The sequence below is a fragment of the Anomalospiza imberbis genome, chromosome 4 (assembly GCF_031753505.1).
Source record: "Anomalospiza imberbis isolate Cuckoo-Finch-1a 21T00152 chromosome 4, ASM3175350v1, whole genome shotgun sequence".
In the NCBI taxonomy this organism is placed as follows: domain Eukaryota; kingdom Metazoa; phylum Chordata; class Aves; order Passeriformes; family Viduidae; genus Anomalospiza; species Anomalospiza imberbis.
This window is the reverse complement of record NC_089684.1, coordinates 66,211,376-66,225,058: the sequence shown is the minus strand read 5'-3', so window position 1 is coordinate 66,225,058 and position 13,683 is coordinate 66,211,376. Positions and strand designations below refer to the sequence as shown.

Sequence of the window (13,683 nt, the reverse complement as noted above, 5' to 3'; positions counted from 1 at the left end):
GCACATTCCCTGCAGGAAAGACAGGCAGTGGTCCCAGGCTCTCCTGGGACCACCCCCTACTACAAGCCTCAGGAGTGACACTCATGAACTACACACATCCACACTGCAGCTAAGCAAAGGATTAAAGTCTGTCACCTGACTGACATGGATCCCTGCAGCAGCTGTGGCAGATAGACCATAGAAACGAAACAACATTTGTAAAAACTCATTGTAGAAGATCCCTGGCTGCTTAACCAGCAGTTTCTCATTGCCCTGAAACACTGCACTTTCACAAAGAGCAACAATTTTCCTAAACCCTCGTAGCCCAACCAAGGGCCATGAACATGCATCGTACTGATTGAAACCTAACAGGATTTTGCCATCTTTGATAAAAGAATTGAATTCTGTTTTACAGGAAAGTTTGTTGTCACTGCTGCCAGTACTGATCATTTCTAAAATGCAGCAGAGTTTACATTATGACTTCCTCTCAGAGGGTCATGAAAATTGAAAACCAAGTCCCAAACTGTGTATTTAGGGAAGATCACATTCATTACAGCACTGGGCTGCATCAAAAACCTGCAACAGCTGCTTTCTGAAGTTGGGAAAAATTAGCCACTCAGCCCCTTTTCTCATATTGTTCAGTAAGAATTGATCCTGAGAAATGTGTTGTTTATTGACATGACTTGACCTTCAGGAGGCATTGTTCAGTGAAAGAAGAAAGAATGGTTGGTAAAGTCAGATAAAGTATCAAGCTAGCCAAATAATTATATTCTTTTCTGAACCATCTTGTTCCTTCATCAATACTTCTTCTAATCATCAGGAATATAGCCACAGCCTTGCCACCCGACTCTTCAGTTTGTCAGAAAGCCTGAATACTGCAACCACTCTTCATATAATCATCTGCAATTTATATTTCTGCATCATCCTCAACTCCCCGGTGCTGCTAAACATTTTTGTGGAATGGGAAGGGGAAAAAGAAGGAGAAAGTATTATTTCTTGATTGTTGAGTTGCAATATAAGTCTACTGGAAAAATATCCTCAGGCATTATAAGGGGACTCACGGGACTATGTATCAATACAGACCTCTTTTGCAGACAGACATGAGTTCACCTGATTGTTCTCTAAGTCAGTCAAGCTGAGGTTAGTCTAACACTAAGCTTTAGCTAATAAGTCCAGCTAAGAGGGAGGGTGTATGAACTCAGGCCCAAAGCAGAAGTAGAGTAATATAAGAACTCTCTCTGAAAAAAAACAAACAAAAAAAAAAAAAAAAATCAGGGAATCTATGTCTACATTCCTTACTTGCAAAGTGGGGATAGTTAAGCTGCACTTCTCCCACCCTCAACACACTAAGAGTAGAAGCTCTTCTTCTAAGATGTTAACATGCATACATATGAAGACTTGAAAAGAAAATGCAACTCAGTCTGGCTACAGTGCTGTAAGTAATAATACCTCTTAGTATGGTATTGAGTGTTCCTAAGCAATGAACTAATTGACTGTCATGTTTTTTATGGTACCCTGCTGGAAATGCTAAACTAGCTGAAATATCTTTGCCTAGTCTGGTTTCTCCAACATCATGCAGACCTCACTTTTTGCATCTTGCTGCAGACCTTGCAATATCATCTAACCACATCTGAAGCTTATCTAAGCAAAAAGTACAGAGGTTTCAAATCAGTTCCACATAGCTCATTATTTGTTCACTGAGTTTCATCTAGCACTACATTTTTGATGCACAATTATTTAAGGGATTGGGAAACTTAATTGAACAGTCTTATGGTACTGCTGGAAAGATGACAATTGAAAAATGTCCAGGAATTCTATAATTTTTCCATTTTCCCCATCACTCACTGCTCTTTTTTCCCCTAGGGTACTCCTAGGGATGTTGCACGCATCCTCAGGGAGGACTCCTCATACTTCAGTTTCTGATTCATTGATTGTAGAAGTGCTCCCTCGGGTCTTTGGCCTCTGCCTTCCCCCACTCTCTGTGAAGTGACTGCCCTCCCATCAGTAACAAAACCTGCGCCTCCCCCTAGATGCATTGGCTGCTTTCCTGCAGCCATTCTTGTCCTTCTACCCTGGATAGAGAAGAAAACCAGCAGTCAGCAGCAGCCTCCAGCTCCTCCTCCAGGAAACAACTTCCCCACACAAAGCACTTGAGATTTCAATGGAGATTAATTGGGCAAGCTTTGGTCCATTTCCCTGCACTTCTTGTCATCCCATTCACTTTTATTGTTTTCACTTGGTTTCGAAATTTTTCCTTATTTTTTTTTTTTAGCATTTCAATTCTTCAATTTTTTTCTCCTCTCTTTTTGTTTACCTTTCTTCATTGATTTCAGAATTTGTATTGGAGTAAGTTTGGCAAGGTTTGGTCCTTTTCACTACCCCTCATTTCCTCTCAGTCCATTTGGTTCTAGTCACTCTATTTCCAAATTTTCTGGGTTTTTTCGATTGCATTTTTTTAATCATATCTCCTTTCCAGAGTGTTTGTTAGTCTTTGTTCTCTGATTTCAAGATTTCATTCCCTTTCCTGAAAGGGAATGAAAGTTCCTCAGTTCCTGAGGCTGGAGCAGCACTGATCACTGCTCTAATTTTTCATACTGTAATAGGTAACCTCAGGCAGCTTGACAGAAGCTGGTTGTTAATTTCTGGTCCCTTATACACTTGCAAGGATGGAGATGCTCCCATTTCCCTGATAAATTGTTCCAGTATATTATTTTCCCAGAAAGAAATACTCTTCTTGTTTCCAAATGTCCTGAATTGAACTTTCCAAGCTGCAATTTGGGGTTTTTGATAGACCATCTTCTACTACCAGGACAAAATATGGCTTTGTCATCTTTGCAATTGCCCTTGATGTAGTTGTAAGCTACAATTAGACCTTGCCTTAGTCTCCTCCATGCCAGACTACATATGCTGAGCTCCACCAGTCTCTCCTCATAGGCCACATGCTCCCTGCCTCTGTAGCCTGCTGCTGGATGCTCTGCAGATTGCTCCACACCCTTTTTGGACTGAGTGGGGGGACCCAGAACTGAAGCGCTATTCCAGGTGCAACCTCACCAGTGCCAAGGAATAAATAGGTAATAACTTCCCTCCACCTGCTGGTCTTGTTCCTCCCAATATAACTCCGAACACTGGATGTGATTTGCCTTACAGGAAGAGCACTCAACATATGGGCTTATATTCAGCTTGGCATCTGCCATAACCCCCAGGCTGCAGAAAGGCTGAAACTCAGCCCATCACCTCCCAGCCACAGGGTGGCTCCAGCCAGGTGTCAAGCTCTGCACCTCACCATGTTGAACTCTTCGAGGTTTCTTCTAACCCATCATCTCATCCCTTGAGGTCCCTTGGCTTCAAAGCATTTGGAATGTCAACCAGTCTCTGTAACTTAATATCATCCTGTACAATATGTAAAAAAATTTAAAATCCCAGTGATATTTTATGTCCTTTGCTCACAAAGGAACTTTAATGTTGTTACTCTGCTTCTGGCTGCATTTTTCTCAATTTGTGTTTGTTCTCATTTAGTCCACAGTTTCACTGAGCTGAAGTCCTGCCACCAGCCTCTTCTTGGCTGCTGGCAGCACCAGGAGAGGGATCCTGTGACTACAAGGTTTATTGCCAGTTTCATTTGCTCCCAATGCCCACCACAGGCCCTGCTGTAATTGCATTAATGGCAGGGGATACGAGTGTATCTAGTTCCTTTTTCAGCTAACTGCTTCTCCATCTTAAATATTTGATATTGATAAACTGGTCTGTGTGTCAAAAGCTGCATGCTGTTGGAGTTAGTCCCACACTTTCCTTACATCCCCAAAAAAAAGAATTCTATTTAGTATGGAAATAGTAGTGTATATAGTGCACAGCAGTATATATTGGACAAAAATTGTGCATCAGCTGCAAGTAAACTGGGGATCTAAGGCAAAGACTATTCACATGTTTAAGAGGCTTTGCATGTTGCATTATGCCTAACTTTTAATTAAAAGATAAGGATTGGCTATTTGGCTCTGAAATCACAAGTGTGCTTAAGCATGTGAATGATCCCACTGAAAGCAACAGGACTAGCTGTGGACTTAAGATAGCATCTGGATCTGTCATTGGTCCTAAATCAGACTTGTTGCTCTAAGTTTCCCAATGCTGCCATCTACAGAGTAAGATGACTACAGCTTTCAACAGGCAGGCAACTAAATTGTTATGAAAAACATACATTGCACACAGTCAACCCTGGTAGAGCTCTCAATTAGCTCTAAATGTGCGTGTCTAAACAGATAAGCCTAAAATCCTACGTTCAATATTTCTCAAATATTTCCAAGGATAGTTCTATATATTAACTGTTAAATGTTTGCCTCTGGAAGGCAGCACAAAAATGGCAAGAACCTGCAAATTCAAATGAATTTGCTCAATAGACTCCTCTGTGTGGAAGAGAAGCAGTTTCTTCAGAGTAGGCATAAAACACAGCAGGCTTTGCAAGCTCCTGCCCTTTTCAACAATTTTCACAGGGAAAATTCAGGGGTAAATTTCAGGAAAAACACGAAGGGCTTTAGAGGAGATGTAGAGAGGGTCAAAAGAGTTAATTTATTTAAGAAGGACACACAGGAAATCAAGGAAAAGTAACAGTTCCAAGTGAAACTACAACTATAAGAACAAAGAGGCGAAAACAAGGGACAAGAAATGATCCTCACTTCTTATAGATGTGCCCAAGAAAAAATACTAAATTATAAGAGCATCCTCTCATGCGAAGTGTTTTGATACATAGCACTCTAAAAAACAACTCTTGTCCCAAACATTTCTGCCAAAGTGTGAAGTAATGGGCAAAGATTAAAATTAAAAAACTGGCAAGTAGGTAAAATCAGCTAGAATATATGAATAAGAAAAAGCATTTCTTTGGAGATTATACATGCCTGATATGGCTTTAAAACATCTTCCTGGTTTTCTGTTTATGGCTCATTCAATAGAATTTCAAGCTGTCAAATACACACTTCTATGCATTGTGACTTTTTTTCTGAATGCACTAACACATTTTGAACAGCTGCACTGCAATATTGCAACATCTTCCATCTATTCAGCTTACAGATCACCACCCATGGTTTGAGATCTCTATCCCAGCTCCCAAGATCTTTGCCATCCCAAATAACTTGTCTTCCTGTGTCTGAAACCCAAGGTGTTTTAAAATAAAGCCCAGCTGTTTCCTAAGCCCTTGTCATCATTTCTGCAGGGGACAACAGCCTTGCTAGTGGATGTTATACATAAGTAGATAGATAACATTCATTCTGTAGTTTTTCTCTTTATTTCCATCCTTTGAAACTACACCTGGGACCAGAATGTGAGAAAATAAGTCTGGCAGAAACAACCCTTTCCCTGATTTATTTTAAATTAATAAAATGTTGCCTTCTGGTAGATTCTTAACTCAGAAGCTTGAGGAGAATGACAAAAAAAGTTTATGAAACACTGAAATAACTTCAGTAGCCCCATTTGTACTGCTAATTAAAACAAAAACTAAACCACAAAATATTGAACTGCTGCAATCACTAAAAAATATACAGTAGTATCTCAAAGACATTTTCAGATTTCTTCAGCATTGACTCTACACAGGCACAGCCACAGCATGTATCCTCAGTAATTGCCCTTAGGGCAAGGAGAGGGTGCTCTGCAGCACTAAAGCTCACAGCCCCAGGTAAGGCAGACAGCTCACTTGGTGCTCCTCCTCCTGTAGCTGGTTTTTACTGCACCTTGCACTCTCCCGTGCTCATGCCCCTTGCCTCTCCTCTGCTGACGGCTGTGTTGCTAAGCAGCCCGAGCCACAAGCATGGCTCCGAGCCTGTGCTGGAGCAGGGCTGCAGCAGAGATGCCCCAGGAGGCCTCTCCCCCCACTACGACAGCTTCCACTAAGAGGCAGAAGATTATGCTGTTGTAGAGGACAATGACACATAAGAGACCTTTTCTTAGCATAGTTTTCACCTCCCTGCTAACAGAAGCAGAAGATACTGATGTTTAGAATTGGAGTATGCTGAGGTTTAGCAAATTCTTAGACTTCAAATTAAAATGTGTTGCAACCCATTGCCAGCTTCAGCTATCAGGTAATTACACGAGCAGTAACAAGGCCCAATACAAAACAAATTCATCCCACACAGAGCTTTAATAAGAGCTTGAATTACCCTTCAAAAAAGTCCTGTGACCATCTACAACTGTGTTACCCAGCACTGTATAAAATGGTTACCAGGGACAGTCTGGGACTGCATTAGAATAAAGACCCAAGTTTAAGGGTGTTTTATCCCTGCCTACAGCTACCTGAAGTATCAGCAGGGAGCTGCAAGATCAGCAAACAGCGACAAGACTCAGGTAAAAATAGTTTCCAAAGGTCATGGTTCATGCCAAAGACTATGTATTATGGATTAAATATCTTTCCCTTGAATCCAAAATTTCATCCTGCTATTAGAAATTCATGTAGTGTGGGTTACTCCTTTTCAGCTCATTTTGGATGGGACAAATAAATACAACCTCTTTAAAGGTCTTCATAACAGAATCACAAGTTAGTAAGCACATATGGCCTAACCCAGGATTGTGTTCTGCCTCAGCCAGCAGGTTTGGTTTAGCTACAGGTAGGGAAAATACCTGTAGCTGTCTCCTATAAGGAAACACATCAACCAACTCAGTGGATATTCATTGGCTTGTACACTAATACAGACCACATTAAGGTCTGAATGTTAATTTATCACACCTTACCCCTCCAAAATAAATGTATTCAGAGTGGCAGATTGCAGCTTATGAGTTTCAGACTGGACATTAGGAAAAGCCTTATTAGAAGGGTAGTGCAGCATGCAGCACTGCAATATGTTACACAGACCAGTGTCTGTCCATCCTTGAAAGCCTCCAAGACACTAGAAAAAGCAATTGCCCTGCTACCCTGAGGCTAACTTAACTTTTTGCTCAGAGGAGAGCTTTGAGGGTCTTTTGAAAAGAAGACTTACAGAGGATGCCGCACAACTCCTTTTGGAGAAAATTAGTCATCACTTCAAGTCCATTTAGTCTTCCAGCAGAACATTTTATTTTCATTAAGGACAAGGAAATATCAACCAACAACTCAATTAACATAACACAGATCAAACAAGCCCTGTTAAGCATTTTCTACTTAACATGTGAAAAAAGAGTCTAAAGATATCTGATGTGTCCAAACCATTCACATTAAAACTTGAGCTCATCCTTTAACATAAGCTCAGCTGATGTTGCTTCTGTGTATAGCAAAAGGTGGAAGTAATTTAAGTTACCAGAACAGCTGTGTTTAACAAGTACTGAAGCACTGGAGTTTAAACTGCATTTACTGGTGTGCTATTAAACTGCTTTCCTTGCATCTCTTCAGAGTCTTAGGCAGACTTGCAGAAAGCCACAGCAGAAAAACGAACTTCTCCTTTTTCACGTTCTGTAAATTGTCTGCAGATCTTAGCAGAATCCTTGGGGATGAAAAAATACAGCTGCTTAGACTAACCAAATACAATCCTGTAGAGAACAAGTCTTTGCAGTTTCTCTCCGAGTCCCACCAAGTAAGTTATATAATCTTATAGCACCAGCTAATAAATACACTGAACGGGTATCTAGCTCTTAGGGACAATACCTTCAGTAGTCATAAACTTAGCAGATTTAAGCACAGACTTGTACAGCAAGTAGGTACAGCCACGATACAGCACATGTAGACTTCTCACCTCTTTATAAGGCTTTTTATAAGCCTTGTTTTCAGGGCAACAAGCAGCAAGGGAGAAGACTTACCTTCAACAGCAAGTCATCTGAGCTTGTGCCATGGTTTACAGGAAATGGCATACGGCCATCTGTGAAAAAAATACTTCTGAATTAGCAGAACTGAGCATAGTAGACCCAAACAAGTAGACATATGATGATACTGGGGAAGTCAAAACAAATTGTCAATAGTCTGAGTGAGATGGAAACAGTGCTCTCAGCTACACCAGTGACAACATGCCTTAGGCCTTCAGTGAAACCCATCATCAGTTAAAATCTTCAGATGAAAATACAAATTGTGTTTTGTGTTTTGGCTCTGGGAGCCTCAGCAACCAGTTTAATTAGCAAAAAGTATCTTGCTTGAGCCCCCAACACTGCTGTGCAGTGTGAAGTAGGCCCAGTCCAAACACAGAGTTCACAGGACCTTACCCAATTCATACAGGTGTCCGTCCACGTTGACAAAAAGGATGAAATGGAAGTTCACACTGTTGTCCTCAACCTTAGGAGACACCAGATATATTTGTTAGATTGAAGCTAGCACTGCAAACCCAATTTTGACTACAGAACAAACTTCAATAAGAAAGCAAAGGACTGAAAACTTAAGTTCAGCAGAAGAGGTCTGTGGCAAGACTTCTACAAGGTCAAGCACCAGAAATCCTAATGTAAAATGATATTTTACAACTGGGTCTTGATCCAGATTTTCAATGCAGGTTTTGAGGAAGAAATCCTGAACAAGCATTCACCCATGAGTCACTCATTTCTCCTTCCTCATGAACTGTAACAGCTATCTGACAAGCAAAAAATAAGCGTTGCTCTACCACCATCATTAAGCATTTTCCCAAGATTTTACACATTCACATCTTACCCGACACTGTCCTTCTTGAGCAACAGAATTGTGGACTTCTTGTATAGCCTTAAGAGAAAGCAGGTACAGGTTACTACATCTTTAAATGCTGATAACTGTCAGCAGTTTCTGTAGTTCATATACCTTATTATTTGCCAAATGCTTAGCTCTTTCTTCAGGAGACAAATCAGCTGTTTCATCGAGAAACTTCTTCAGGGCAGACCCCTCCTCTGCACGAGATGAAACATTTTATTCAGTATAGGTAAAACATCAGTCACAGTTTAGATGCAGCCCACAGTAATCAATGCTTTTTGCACTAACTACAAGTCATTGCATTCAGCCTGTAACTATCTCCAAGCACATTACAACTACCACTTGAAGTAAGCTATTAACACAAGATATTAGTAACAATCTACACAAACAAACAGAGTTGTTTCAGGGAAGAGTGCTTCAGTGTACTCTGGATGCTTGCTCTGAAAATAATTTTCAAATGGGATTTAGCTTTTCTGATTTCCCCACTGCACGTTTGGCAGAAGTGTTCAATCCTGTTTTGAAGAAATTAAAGAAAAGTACCAGCTATAGGACACATAACTAACAGAATATGGGTAGATGAAATTGTCTCCCTGCTTTCAAATGAAGGCAGCACTTGCTCATGACAAGTTGGTTTGCCAGAACATAAATTAGTAGTGCAGTACTAAGATGCACATAAAAGATATGCTGCATCATTGCTTCACTCATCAAGTGTTATTCCAGTGAATCCTTTTTTGTAAGAACAACAAAGCAAAACTATGCTTCAATGCTCACTATGACTTCCACATGTTTTCCTTTGTATAAAAAGGAATCCCACACCACAGAAAGGGTCCAAGTTCTCTTAGAATAATGGTAGATGTATTTTGCAGATCTAGTCTCTGAACAACAAAATAATCTTTCTCTACAGTAAAGAAACCATCAAAACTATTACCTTGGTAGGAAAAATCTTACAAATCCTTATCTATACAACTTCTCCAGCAAAAAGAAAACACGTTTTAGAATGATTTACAGGCTACTCGGAGCACATCGATTTAAATTAGACTTAAGAAGCATGAAGAACTCCATCTCGTATATTGACATCAAGCTTAATGTCAAAAACCACTTCTGAACACAGTACTTCCTAATTACAGAGAGACTTGGATCAGTCCTGCTAAGTGCCCTTTTCCTCTTGCATTGCTTACTAGGACAATACCTCTGCAGCTAGCAGACAGGAGTCAAAGCACATTCCTTTCTGTGTTTCAGGCAGTCCACATGCCCCTCTCCAAGAGCTGGAAGACCCACTTACCAACTGAAACAGTACAGGATGCCTTAACTTGGCTTGCATGAAAGTAAGCTGTCTCCCAATAGCCCATATCCATTCAATCTGCTGTCAAAAAAACAGAAATTCAAGCACTTCAGAACATTCACACTCACCAAGTTTCAATTTGTCTTTGTTATTAGCAACTGCATGTATCAGACCAATTGTCCCACAGGAGTTACTGACGGTCTGCTTCAGGAAATACACTTTAGAACTGATCTCCTGGTCCTTTATTTTCTCAGTCTGTTGCTTCCTGAAGTTTTCATGCTGTAAACACAAAACTGTTTTAGGCATTTCATCACAGTCCTATCCTTGTATTGTGCACTGGACAAGTAAGTATCAGTATCAGGACCAGACAAAGATTTATTCAGAAAGCCATCTTTGTTGCACCAGTAAAGCACCATATGCCTAAACTGGATTCAGGCCAACACTTAATGGACTGACTACCTGCATGATTCAGTCACATCCAAAGGCACTGTTCTTAGCTTCTCCATCTGTGCCACACTGGAAATAGCTTGGGGTGGGAAATAATATAATAGATAGGCTCTTTTATATCCTCTCTCAGTTGCTTCAGTCCACTGAACAAGGCTACTCAGCATGTCTCTACAATAGGCCTTTTAGAATTATTTGCCTTCATGAGCCCCTCCCCATCAGAACAATGTATAAACAACTGCAAAAGCCATCGCTATTGGAAAGTTGTAATCCTTCTTTTTAAGAACCTGTTAATTGAATTTGATTTCATCTCATTTACTTCCTTAGCATCAAGTCAATTGAATATATTAAAGAAGCAATGTAGGCCTCTCCAGATCCAATGATTCAGCATGGTAATGGAATCGCTATTCCTCACACTCAAGATCACTCGTGTTTTTTTCCTCAGTCTGATATATAAAGCAAAATCTCACAGGAACACTGGGATGGAATGAGAGTCCTTGTTTGGTTGCTGTGCTCAGCTGAGGCTATCTGGAGGCTGGGACCAAGCACAACACCGTGTCAGTGCCAAGCCCCATCCCCACCCAACATGCTTGGGGGATGGCAGCCGCACTCCAGACAGCAGCCAGAGCTACCCTGCCGGGAGGGGACACCCACCTGCTCAGTGAGCGGGAACAGCAGGAGCAGCGCGCAGGCCGGGGTCGGCACGGCGCGCAGCGCCTCATCCTCGAAACCCAGCACGTCCACGAAGCGCCAGCCAGGACCCACCCCGAGGCGGGACAGCACCTGCACGGGGCACAGAGAGCAGGTGGCCCGGCCGCGCCACGCCCGTCCCCGCGGGGCGCGGCCGCCCCAGCCCCGCCGCGCCCGGTGACACAGCACAACGCGCGGCCCCGCCGCGCCACCTGCCGGCCGCGCCCGCCCCGAGGGCGCACGGGCTCAGCGCCGCTCCGCAGGTGCGGCCGCGCCCCGGCGGGCCGGGATGCCGAGGGACGGAGGCAGGCGGCGCCCGGCGCCCCGGGATGCCGAGGGACGGAGGCAGGCGGCGCCCGGCGCCCCGGCGGGGCGGGATGCCGAGGGACGGAGGCAGGCGGCGCCCGGCGGGCCGGGATGCCGAGGGAAGGAGGCAGGCGGCGCTCCGCAGGTGCGGCCGCGACCCGCGCAGCAGTACCGCCACCGCGGCTGGCGCTCCCCGGCAGGGCGGGACGCGAGGGATGGAGGGGGAAGGGCCGGCGCCCTCCCGCCCGCGGCGGTCCTCCGGCGGCGGCAACTCACTTTGTTCAGCATCTGGAAGACAATGCGAGGGGAGGGGGGGAAAGCGTGAGCGCCGGTGAGAGACGGCGTCCCACCACCCGCTCCCCAGCCCTGTCCCCGCCGCCCCTCGCGCACCTCGGGGTTGATCTCCATCGGCTGCCAGGCCATGGCTGCAGGGCGGCGGGAGCCGGGAAGAAGGCAGGCTGTGCCCCACGCACGACGATGTCCCCCGCAGCAGTTCCGCTGCCGAGCCGCTGGCGACGCTGGGGCGCGGAGCCGCCCACCCGGCTCTTATATAGGGGCGGGCTGGCCCACTCCGCGCGGCGGCGGGGGGAGAGGGAGAGGGAGGAGCAGGGCACGGCCGAGGCGGGGGGGCGCGGGGCCGCGGGGCCGCGGGGCCGAGGGGCCGCGGGGCCGAGGGGCCGAAGGGCCGCGGGGCCGGGGGAGCCCGGCCGGAGCTGCGGGGCCGGGGCACGCCGCCTCCGCAGGAGCGGGGTGCGGCCGGCGGCCAGGGGCACCACGGCCTCCTGACGTTGGCGTGGAGAAAGTGCTGGAAGTGGGCCGGCAGCGTGGGCAAGCGGCTGGCATCACCCAGGGCAACAGGTTTCTCCTCCACCACCAGCCCAGCCCCTGGGCTCCGTGCATCCCGAAAGCCCATGTCTACATTCATGTGCCCAGCCGCTCCTAAGCGTCAGACCCTGTTCTGTGTATGTTGCGTAAAGTATGCAATGGTTTTGATACTCAACAAAATCATTAAACACTTATTTTTAAATTTCCAGTATCGTTAATCTGACATGAAAGTCTCCTGTGTGCTGACTGTATCTCTGCATTTGGACCAACCCCTGAGCCAGTCCAGTGAAGCCGGTTAAAAAATAGCGGGCTTTTTATCTTTTATTCATGACCTGACACTTTCTGTGCACAATGTCTTTGGACTAGCACATGTCTGAACAAGGAAACAAAACCAACCTGCTCAAAATAGTAGAAATCACGTGGACTCCCAACAGCTTTTCAGATTTCACTGGTAAACAGCCTGATGGGAGCCTTGTGGATAAGCGAGATGCTTCACAGTTGTCTTTCAAACAATGCAAATACTGAACAAAAGAGTCAGCTGAATGTCTGCAGTCTGTTTGGTTTTGATGACTTTCTTCCTTTGGTTTTTCACCATGTTTCAGAACAATTTGGGCCCCAGCACAGCAAAATTTCTAAGTGCCTGCCTCATTTCAAGCGCATTTAAATTAACTTTAGCTCTATTGCACTGTAATTTAGTGGGGAATCATTCACGTCAGGTGGTTGCACATGTGCGTTTTTGAACTGAGACCTAGTCATCAACATTAATCATTTTACTATGAACTTCTTGGGGAAAAAAGCCTAGAGTTAATCTTTGAAATATGGCCATAAAAGGTTCAGGACGCAGACTTACACTAGTTCTACCTATAACAAGACTTAGTAAAGAAAAAGCAGGATAGCAAGGCAGACTTTGAATTTTGTGGCCAAAGCTGGGATGTTTCCAGACAGGATAAAGCCTTAAGCAACCCACTCTGATCTTTTAGCTGATCATGCCTGGAGCAGGAAGTTGGTCTGCAGATATCCTGAGAACCCTTCTTGAAATACCCCATGATCCTGTGATTTAGTCTATCACAGTAAAGGGAAGAGCAATACACACTGTTCAAACCCCAAGATTTCTGGGGAGTATGGGGTAAAGTTTCACAGTAAATCACAGTATCATTTATTTCTGCTTTTTCCCCCGTTTACTGTAGCTGAAAACAGTCTTTGATGCCTATAAGCAAGGTAAAATTGGCCCAAAATATTAATTCTATATATGGTATCTTTGACTATCTTTCCTTTTCTGATGAACTCTTACTGCACTGTAAGATGCAAGGATATCAAAGCAACTTGAATGAACAAGTCCAATACTAATCGTCCCTGACAGATATGTAGGAGAGTCTGCTTGCAGCTCCTCTGAGAGGATAGCATCTTGCAGCCTACAAAAGAGAAGGCTAAAAAAGGCAAGAAAATCCTATTTCTGAATTGTGCAGCAGCAAATGGTGGTTATGACTCCAGCCTGCCTCAGCAATGGCAGTACTTAAATCCCTAGGTTAGCCATCCCTGGGATGGCTCCTGTGTTCAGGCTGTTGAG

General features: G+C 44.3%; 1 protein-coding gene across 1 annotated transcript; it reads right to left on the bottom strand.

The window, feature by feature from the left end:
- Positions 1 to 6,985: 6,985 nt before the first annotated feature.
- UCHL1 (ubiquitin C-terminal hydrolase L1) lies at positions 6,986 to 11,822 on the bottom strand. Its single transcript, XM_068188950.1, has 9 exons — positions 11,682 to 11,822; positions 11,568 to 11,579; positions 10,950 to 11,078; positions 9,980 to 10,130; positions 8,681 to 8,766; positions 8,558 to 8,605; positions 8,122 to 8,191; positions 7,726 to 7,784; positions 6,986 to 7,412 (listed from the first exon to the last, which is right to left on the bottom strand). Exons 1-9 carry the CDS (start codon positions 11,712 to 11,714, stop codon positions 7,326 to 7,328), a joined length of 675 nt encoding a protein of 224 aa, XP_068045051.1. The 5' UTR covers positions 11,715 to 11,822; the 3' UTR covers positions 6,986 to 7,325.
- Between the last annotated feature and the right edge of the window lie 1,861 nt (positions 11,823 to 13,683).